The sequence below is a fragment of the Nothoprocta perdicaria genome, unplaced genomic scaffold (genome assembly GCF_003342845.1).
Source record: "Nothoprocta perdicaria isolate Ctin4 unplaced genomic scaffold, notPer1 scaffold_5, whole genome shotgun sequence".
Classification (NCBI taxonomy): domain Eukaryota; kingdom Metazoa; phylum Chordata; class Aves; order Tinamiformes; family Tinamidae; genus Nothoprocta; species Nothoprocta perdicaria.
Window position 1 is genome coordinate 5031394 of NW_020455754.1, and position 10159 is coordinate 5041552.

General features: G+C 72.0%; 1 protein-coding gene across 1 annotated transcript; it reads right to left on the reverse strand.

Annotated features, from left to right (window-relative positions):
• Positions 1-26: 26 nt before the first annotated feature.
• Positions 27-6829, reverse strand: DBN1 (drebrin 1). Its single transcript, XM_026047610.1, has 14 exons — positions 6777-6829; positions 6587-6699; positions 6417-6491; positions 6187-6333; positions 5933-6010; positions 5661-5812; positions 5105-5168; positions 4968-5027; positions 4785-4899; positions 3088-3225; positions 1990-2121; positions 477-1042; positions 180-282; positions 27-98 (listed from the first exon to the last, which is right to left on the reverse strand). Exons 2-14 carry the CDS (start codon positions 6650-6652, stop codon positions 28-30), a joined length of 1767 nt encoding a protein of 588 aa, XP_025903395.1. The 5' UTR covers positions 6653-6699; positions 6777-6829; the 3' UTR covers position 27.
• Between the last annotated feature and the right edge of the window lie 3330 nt (positions 6830-10159).

Sequence of the window (10159 nt, forward strand, 5' to 3'; positions counted from 1 at the left end):
TCCGTGCGCCGGGAGCGGCGCCCAGCCTTACACGCCGCCCCCGAAGCTCTCCTCCTCCTCGGGCAGCGGGTCTGCGTCCCAGCACGTGATGTCGATCTCTGCGGTGGGCAGGGTGTGGGGACGGTGGGTGCCCTGGGATGCACCCATGGGCCCCCCCCTTGCCGTGCACCCCTGCTCACCTGGGGGCTTGTTGTAGAAGACGGGCTGGGGCGCCTTGGCCGAGAGCTCCTCGGGCTGCGGCACCTCCTCGTCCTGCGACTGGCTGAAGTAGCCCTCGCTGGCCTGCGGGACACACGTGGCCCCCCGGGGCTCGTCCCTGTGCCCGCGCTGGGGTGCGCGAGGGCGCCTGCCCCACACCGGGCTCCACTCCCCACACCGGGGCGCACGGGCTCCTGCCCCGCACCGGCTCCGCTCCCCACGCCGGGGTGCGCGGCGCCGCTGCCTGCCCGTGCCGCGCTGGTGCCGCCGGCGCTCACCTGCTCGCCGCGGCCCGGCGTGCCATCCTTGAGGGCCATCTCGCCGTTGGTCAGGAGGGGGGTCTCGGCGCCCAGCGCGGCCTCCGGCAGCGCGTGCTGGTAGCCGAGCGCCGCCGCGCGGGCCGTCCCGCCGGGCGCCTCCTCCTCCTCCTCCTGCTCCGCGTCGCAGAACGTGGCCGGCGGCTCGGGCAGCTCGTCCAGGCCCAGCAGGGCGCCCTCGTCGGCCAGCGCGGCCTCGGGGGCAGCCGCGGGGCCCTCGGTGGCGGCCGTGGGCAGGGGCCAGGCGGGGGCGGCGGCGGGGGCCGCCCCGTCGCTCTCCCACAGCTCCAGGAGGCTCTCGGTGCCGGGCGTCTCCGCAGGCTCCGGTGCCGCCGCGGGCTCCGGTGCCGCCGCCGCAGGCTCCAGGCTCACCAGGTCGCCCAGCGCGTCAGGCGCCGCYGTCCAGGCCGGCCTGGGGCTGGGCTCGGCCTCGGGGGGCTCCGCAGCGCTGTCCTCGCCCCCCGGGAAGGGCCAGTGCTGCTCGGCGCCCRCGGGCTCTGCCTCCGGCGCGCTGGGGCTGGGCGAGTCTGCGGGGGGACAGCGCGGTCAGCAGCGCCAGCCCAGCAGCGCGGCGGGCACTGGGGACGGCGGGGAAGCAGGGACGCCACGGGTGAGAGCGGGGACACGCACAGGGCAAGGGGAACCCGAGGAGATGCAGCGGGGCTGCTGCTGGGTGCATGGGCCGGGGGCTGAGACACGGCGGGGCAGGGGAAGCACCGGCAGAGGCAGCAGCGATGGCCGGGATGCCATCCCTGGATAAGGAAAGGGGCTGCACGCGGTGGGGTGCAGCGGGGACACACTGCAGGGTGCAGCAGGGATGCACCGCGGGGATGCACTGGGGAATGCGGCGGAGATGGCAGAGCTGCACCAGGCAGCGCAGAGCAGATGGCAGCAGGGATGCTCCAGGGACAGCGGGATGCAGAGTACAGCGGGAATGCACCAGGGACAGCAGGATGCAGAGTACAGCGGGAATGCACCAGGGACAGCGGGATCCACCAGGGATGCAGATGCGATGTCAGGGGATGCAAGAGGGAATACGGTGGAGATGAGAGAGCTGCACCAGGCGATGCAGGGGATGGTGGCGAAGCACCAGGGCCGGCGAGGATGCAGAGGGACCGGCGAGGATGCACACAAGGCGGCGGGGATGCACCGGCAACGGCGGGATGCAAACGGGATGGCAGCAATGCAAACAGGACGGCAGGATGTGGACGGGACGGCGGGGATGCAAAGGGTGCGGCGGGATGCCAAGGGTACGGCGGGATGCAAACGGGACGGCGGGGATGCAAACGGCACGGCGGGGATGCAAACGGCACGGCGGGGATGCAAACGGCACGGCGGGGATGCACTGGGCGGATGCAGCAGTGACCGCGTGCATGCACGGGAGGCTGCACGGCGGGGCAGCAGTGACACATCGGGGGGGCAGCAGTGATGTCGTGGGGCGCCCATGGGGCCGTGGGGCCGGCCCCGTGCCCACCTGTGGGCGCTGCCGGCGTCTCTCGGGGCGGCGCGCGGGCGCCCTGCTCGCCCCGCGGCGTGGAGGCCGGGCTGGACTCGCAGGGGCTGCAGCCGGGCGCCGAGGCCTTGCGGAAGGCGTCCGACTGGCTGCCTGCGGACGGGAGACGCGGCTTGGGGGGCGCCCCACGGCGACCGCGCTCCTGGCCCCGCGCGATGAGCGTTGGGACGCGCACCGCGGCCACCGCGCTGTGCCCAGCCTGCACGGTGTGGCGGGGTGCCCGCGGCACCCCACAGCCAGCCGCCCCACAAAGGGGACAGTCAGTCCCGCCACAGGGGCTCCTGTCCTCCCCACCCCACCCTGTCCTTCCTCTGCCCCACGGCAGGAACTCCATGTCCTCCTCTGCCCCACAGGTGCCACATTGCCCCAGCAGTGCTCCAACGCGCAACTCTGCCCCGCCAGCCCAGCCACACACACAACCTGCCTGTGCCCCTGCCCCCCGGGCACAGCCTGCCCCATCTCCATCCACCCTGGGGGCACAGCTTGCCCCCTTCCCCGCCACGATGGCATGGGCACGTCCTGCCCCGTGCCCCCTATGCTGTGAGCACAGCCTGCACCTTCCCCTCTGCCCCACGGGCGCAGCGCACCCCAGGGCACAGCCTGCCCCATGCGCCCTCATGCCATGGGCAGAGCTTGCTGCATCCTCCTGCCCCATGGCACAGCCTGCCCTCCCTCCTGTGCCATGGGCACAGCCTGCCCCACCATCTATGGCACAGCCTGCCCCTCTCTTTCTGCCCCATGGGCACAGCACGCCCCACTTCGCTCTGCCCCAGGGGCACAGCCTGCCCCATGCCCCCTATGTTATGGCACAACCTACCCCATCTCTACCTGCCCCATTGGCACAGCCTTCTTCACGCCCCCTATGCTATGCACAACCTGCCCCATCCCCACCTGCCCCACGGACACAGCGTGCCCCTGTCCACTATCCTATGGCACAGCCTGCCCCACAGGCACAGCCTGCCCCCTCCCCATCTGCCCCACAGCTTGCAGGGTGCCCTGGGGGTGCAGACCCCCACTCTGCGCCCCCCGCTGCGTACCCCGCCTCTCCCAGCTACCTACATGGGAAGAAAGAGGAGAGATTTGGGGTGCGGTGGCAGGAGATATAGGGGTAGGGGGTCCGCGGGGGGGAGGAGGAGGAGGAAGAGGAGGAAGGCGGCCCACTGTCAGCTGTCTTTATGAAAGAACAGTGCAGACGACCTGCCGAGAGAAAGACAGACAGACRGACGGAGAGAGAGAGCAGAGAGATGGGTCAGAGCCCGCTGCCCGGGGCGCCGGCGAGCAGCAGTGCAAGAGGATGGACGGGAGGAAGGCTGAGCTCRTGGCGGGATGAGGAGGATGCAGGGGAGGAAGGCCGTGCTCATGGTAAGGAGGAAAGCAAGTGCCAACAGTGGGATGAAGAGGGTAGTAGGGAGGAAGGTCGTGCTCATGGGGGGATGAAGAGGATGGAGGGGAGGAAGGTTGTGCTCATCGTGGGATGCAGGGAGGAAGGCAAGTGCCAGCAGAGGGATGAGGAGGACGGAAGGGAAGAGGGCTGTGCTCATAGTGGGATGGGGGGGAGAAAGCAAGTGCCAGCAGAGGAACAAAGACAAAGAGGACGGAGGGGAGGAAGGCAATGCGGAGAGTGGGATGCAAGGAGGAAGGCAAGTACCAAGAGTGGGATGAGGAGGATGAAGGTGAGGAAGGCTGTGCTGACAGTGGGACAAAGAGGATGGAGGGGATGAAGGCAGTGCTGACAGTGGGATGAGGAGGATGAAGGTGAGGAAGGCCAGTGCCAATAGCAGTGTGGGGACGAGGCCAGGACACAGCCACGGCGCAACCTGCCTGTGCAGCCCCAGTGCAGCCGCCCAACGCGACCCCGTGGCACAGACCACAGCGTGACCCACAGCGCAGCCCCACGGCACAGCCCCCAGCACAGCCCCACATCGCGGCTCCATGGCACAAACCCACGGCACAGCCCCCAGCACAGCCCCATGGCTGGAGCATTGGGCACAGCCCCACGGCACAGCGCAAGCACAGCCCCACGGCGGGAGCCCCAAAAGAGCCCCACAGCAGAGCCCCACAGCAGGAGCCTTGGTGCAGCCCCACAGCACAGCACGACCACAGCCCCACGTCAGAGCCCCACAGCACAGCCCCACGGCACAGAACGAGCACAGCCCCACAGCAGGAGCCTGGCCACAGCCCCACACGCAGCACAGCCCATGGTACAGCCCCACAGCACAGCCCCACAGCCGGAGGCTCCCACCACACAGACAGACAGACAGCCCCTATCCAAGAGCCACAAAAGGGCCTCAATGCTGGGCCCCACTCTGTGGGGCAGCCCAGCCTCCTGTGGGGCACCCGCACTGCCCCCGTCCCCAAAGCCAGCCCTCCACAGGGACACACAGGGACTGGCGCATTGCCCTGCCGGTTGCCCCACACACGTGTGCACGGACGGGACCCCATGGCGGGTGCATCGGGGACACGGCGGGTGGGTGCCCCCAATCTGTGCCCAGCAAGAACCTATGGAGTGACGGCGCCGGAGCCACGTGTGCCCAGGGCACCCTGCAGCGCCCGACCCTGCAGCTCGGCGCCCACGTGGGCACCCTGCAAGTGCTGGAGCCGAGCGGGGCGCCCATGGGTGCCGGCGGGACGACCCTTCCCAGCGCCTGTGTGGTGGCCACAGGGGGACAGCAGCGGGGACAGACATTGTCATCGCGTGGGGCCGGCACAGAGGGGTCCCCCGGCCCCACAGGGGCGCGTGTGTGTGCCGCCCTCACCTGTCCTGTGGCTGCCCGGCGAGACGGCCTCGCTGCTGCCCGACGCCACCCGCTCCTGCTGCTTGAAGAAGTCCCGCGGGTTGTCGGGGCGCTGCGCGATGATGGCAGCCGCCTCCTGCGGGCACGGAGCGGCCTGAGCGCCCGGCCGGGCGGCCCTGCGGCCCCGCGCCGCCCCGCGCTCACCTCCACCTCCGACTCGGATTTCCGGAGCTGCTGCCGCTCGTCCTCCTCCTGCTGCTCCCCCTGCAGAGAGCGCCGGGCTCAGCCCCGTGCCGCTGCCCGGGGCGGCCGCGGCCCCGCGCGCCCGGCGCGGCACTCACGAAGATGGACTGCTCCTTGAGGCGCTGCCGGGCCTCCTCCGCCTCCATGCTCTGCTGCTTCCGCCTGCCAGGGCACGGCCGGAGGGCTCAGACCCCTGTGCCCACGCGGGGTCCGGTCCCCCACGCGCAGCACCCTGCGCTCAGCACCTCCCTGCATGCGCCCGCATGCCCAGCAAGGGCTGCAAAGGGGTCCTGGGGTGCGTGTGCCCAGGAAGCCCTCGGTCCTGCCCACGGGTCACCCCACACTGTGCTCTGCCCAGCATCACCCCCCCTGCACCCTGCCCATGGGTCACCCCACACTGTGCTCTGCCCAGCATCACCCCCCCTGCACCCTGCCCACGGGTCACCCCACACTGCGCCCTGCACATGGGTCACCCTACACTGCGCCCTGTCCATGGGTCACCCCCCCTGCACCCTGCCCATGGGTCACCCCACGCTGCGCCCTGCACATGGGTCACCCTGCATTGTGCCCTTGTATGGGTCACCCCCGCACTGCACCCTGCCCAGCGTCACCCGCCCTGCGCCCTGGCCAAGGTCACCCCTTGCTGCGCCCTGCCTGTGCTCCTCGATCTGCTCCTCGCGCTCCCGGTAGCGCCGCTCCCGCTCCTCCTGCTCCAGCCGCTCCTGCTCCATGCGCTCCTGCTCGAACCGCAGCCGAGCGTCCAGCGCCTTTTTCCGCTCCTCCTCCTTGCGCAATTCCTCCTCTTTCTGCGGGACAGGGATGGGGCAACCCATCATCACCATCATCATCATCATCATCATCATCACCCCCATCTCAGCACCCTGAGGGTGCCGGCTCGCTCCGGGGGGCGGTGAGGGTGCCCCTACCTTGGCCTGTTCCCAGAACTGCTCCCGGTTGAGCCGCTTCATCTCCACGGTGGCGTCGGTTTTCTGGTAGGTGGTGCCCTGGGACGGAGGAGAGTCAGGGKGGGACGGAGGGGGCGTCCCGCAGGACGGGGCTGGGATCAGCGAGGGGAATGAAAGGAAGCGGCACATGGGGGCGGTGGGCGGGAGCCGGAGGGTCGCTCCGGAGCAGCCCCGCCGCGTCCCGGCCCCCGCGGCGGCCCCGGCGGCGCCGTTACCACGGGCTCGGCGCCGTCGTCCTCGCGCAGGCGCAGGCGGTGCAGCACGGGGCTGGAGACGCGCGCCAGCCCGTTGGAGAGCCGCTGCCCGATGGCGCCCGGGTCGATGTCCTCCACGCTGCTGGCGTTGACGATCACGTCCACGCCCTGGCGGGGACGGCGGCGCCGCGCGTCACCCCGGCGCGTCGGGCTGCCCCGAGCGCGGCGCCGCCGTGCCCGCCCGCGCCCACCTGGAAGAACTCGGCGATCTTGGCCACGTGGCTGGCGCACGCGCACTTGCGGGCGTCCGGCACGTCCTCACCCACCTGCGGCGGCACGGCACGGCAGGACGGGGGGCTGAGCCACGCGGGGGGCACGGGGCAGCCCCCATGGCCCCACGGGCCCCGTGCCCCCCGCTCACCCAGTTGACGAGGACGTATTTGGGCAGCACGGCCTGGGGCTCCTTGACGCTGCAGAAGCCGTACATGACCTTCTGGATCTCAAAGTGGCCCGAGAGCTCCAGCAAGCCGCCGCCTGGCACAGCACAGAGGGGTCACCGCGAGCGCCGCGGGCAGCCCCGGCCGCGCTGGCCGCCACCGCACGGGCCTTACCTCCCGAGGCCGCCAGCTTGAGGTCGTCGGAGTCATCCTCGTACGTGTAGAGCGCCCTGGGGACACAGGCTGGGTGGGCGACCCCCTTCTCCATGGAGGATGCCGCGCCACCCGGGCCAAGCCCGGAGCATCAGGCAGGGACCCCGCGGGTGCCCGCGAGCTGTCGCACAGCCCCCATGTCCCTCAGCCGGTGCCRTGGGGCTGGGGGCTCCCCACTGCTGTGGTCCAGGTCCTGCACGTGGGGCCAGGCGCCCCAGCAGGGCCGCTCACGTGCGGGGCTGCGTGAGGTGCCGGCCCGGGGGCTCCAGCGGCCGGGGAGGCCGCACGACAGCGGCAGCAGCAGCCGATCGATGCGGGGCCGCCGGGCTGCACCGGAGCCACCATGGAGCCCGATCCCTGCATCCCGGCGCCTCGGCTGCCCGCACAGCCGCGGGAACCCTCCCCGCGCGCCCGGAGCCCCCGCGGCTCCGCGGCCGCCCCTCGCGCAGCGCGAGCGCCCTGGGACGCCGGGAAAGGAGGCGCGAGGGGCGCGGGCGTCGTGGGCGAGGATGGAAATTGCCGCTTCTCCAGGCAACCCGCATCCCGCGTCGCCACAGCAACCCCGGCCGGGCCGGCGCCGCCGTGCGGGGCGCGGGGGAGGCCCGGGCAGCGGCCCAAGGCGGGCGCTGCCGTCACGCGCCGCGCGGGGCCGCCCGTGCCGGGACCCCCCCGCCGCGGCGCCCGCGCCTGCAGCCGCCTCGGTGCCCCCCGCCGCAGCCACGGCCTGCGCCCCGGCTGCGTGCGGGGAGCTGGGATAGGCTGGGAATAAAGCACCAGGGCTAAATATGGAAAATCTGCACTGGTGGAGAGCGGGGGGGAAAGGCACCCGCCTTGGTGCCCCCCGCCGAGCCCCCCGYGCGGGCCAGGCCCCGCTCCTGCAGCCAGCCGCAGATAATTGCGCCAACAGGATTGACTCTAATCCGCGCATCCGAAGCCGGCTAATCGGCAGCCGGAGCCGTCTCCCGGTGCCGGCGCTGTGCGGTGCAGGCTGCAGCGCAGCCCCCCTGCGCACACACCGGCCCCGGCCCTGCTTCACCCCCAGAATGGGCTCTGGTTGGGGGGAGGGTTCAGGCCTGCGGACAGGAGCTGGGGACACGGGGACAGCGACRTGGTCGGAGCCCCCCGCGTGCTGGGAGGACCCAGGACCTGCCACTGTCCCCAGGCCTGAGCGCGGAGCTGCTGCCCTCCAAGCGGGGAACCCCCCTGGCCGCCCAGCCCAGGCTGCCACAGCCCAAACCAGGCCCAGGAATCCCGAATTTCCAATCCGAGCTGAGGGCGGCACTGGGAGCAGCAGCATCCCGGGAGGCCGGAGCAGCCCCCGGGCACGGCCCAGGGGCAGCAGAGCCCGGTGGGGCTGCAGCGGGAGCAGAGGCTGCACCAGCATCGCAGCCCTGCCCCGGCTCCCTTCACCCTTCAACCTCCTCCGCGCAGCCCCGGCTCCAGGGACACGTGCCATGCACAAAGGGAAGTGGCCGCCCCTGGGAGCGGGGATGCTCCAGGAGGATCCCCCATCACCAACAGGGACGGGCGCTCTGGGCCCCACTGCACCCCCAGAGATAGCGGAGCAGGGGGTGCTGGATCAGCACCCACGCACGACCCGGGGCGCCCGCCCCCCACGCGGTGCCCGTAGGAGGGGGGAAGCGGCGGCCCCCGGCCGCCTGCCCCAGCCCTGGGCACATGTGTTTCCAATGTGGCTCTGAGCTCCAGGGAGTCGGCATGCTCCGAAAGCAGCACCAAATTCCTTTCCTATCGAGTAATGGGCCCCAGCAGCCTCCGCGAGGCCGGGCAGGGGGAGGGGACGCTCGGACCCTCCAGGACTCGGCTCAGGGTGTGGGGAAATCCCAGACTAAACATCCTCTCCTTGCACGGCAGTGGGGATCCCGCACGGGCAGCACGTGGCATCCCGGGCGCCGGGCCCTCTGCCTGCAGCGAGTCCCGAGCGCTCGGCAGGTCAGGGCGGCCACCAGCCGGGGTGGCCCCTGTCACCCCTTGTGCAGTCCCTGTCACCACATCGCATCCTCACCCCCCCCCAGCCTAGGGGGCTGGGGACAAAAGCCCCAGGTCCTGCAGCAGGGATGCTGCCGCCTCCAGCACCGCAGCTGGGCACGTGGCTCGGTTGCAGCCTGCCCCACAGGGGACCGTGGGGACGGGGACAGGGGAGGATGGAGTGAGCTCAACCCTGGGGACGGGCCCGGCTGCTGCTCGTGTCCCAGCAGGGTCCGGGTTGCAGGGGGGCAGCCTTGGCTCTCTGCTGCCCGGGAGCTGTTTCTGCTGCTCTCAGCAGCTTTGGCAGGGACGGATCCTTGCAGCAGATGCCGGGAACTGAGACATACCCAGGGCTGACAGCTGCCTCCTGGGCGGCCACGCACACTACGCTCCGCACGCTGCCGTCAGGGCCCAAGGCTTCCCCGGAGCCCGAATTCCTGCCCAGCCCCAGAGCACTGCGGCGGCTGCTGCCCCCGGTCCCTGGGTGCCCTGGTGAGCAGGGCCCAGCRGGCACCCCAGGAGGAGAGCGGCCGCAGGGCAGGCAGCCTGCGCACAGGGAACGGAGAGCAGCAGGAGCCCAGCGGGCAGTGGGCGCACAATGCGCATCCCGGCACTGCCGTGACCCCAGCTCTGCTCCGAAGGCTGCACCTCCAGGGACATCTGCAGCATCCCCTTCCCTGGGGACAGCAGGGAGCCAGGAGAGGGCCCTGGGGACCAGGGGGATGGGCCATGGCCACCTGGGTGGGGCCAGGAGACGCATCCGGCGCTGCCTGCGGACCCGGGGGAAATGGGGCCAGGCTGCTGTGCCCAGAGCCAGGGCAGAGGGGCTGCCAGTGGCYGGGCCCCCGAAACGCCCCCAGCACGGGGCACCTGTCAGCACCCCCCCCGCGGCTCCACACACGCACCCGAGGGTGGGAGGACATGGGTGCCGTGCCCCAGGATGCCCAGAGCAGCTCCGGCCTGGTGCCACTGCAGGGAGCTCCCCAGGGTGCCCTGCCTGATGCAGCCCCTCCTGGTGCTCCCGCTCCCCGGGGCTGCCCAGAGCTGCGGGGGCCGCGAGCGGGAAGGAAGCGGGGCCCGGGAACCCCAGCGCCCCCCCCGCTGCAGGCCGCGGGGCGGCGGCAGGGCCGGGGGGACCGGGCCGGGGGACCCCCCGTGCCGGCCCCGCACAATGGCGAGGCAGCGCAGCCGCGTCCCGGCGCCGCGGCGGCCCCCGGTGCCCTCCCGGTCGCCTCCCGCGGGCCTCCCGCTCCTCCCGGTGCGCGGTGCGGGGGAAGGAAAGCAGAGGAAGCGGAACGGGGGGGGGGGGGATCTCCGCTCCCTCCCTCCCGCCGCGCGGGGCTCCCCGCGGTGCCGCC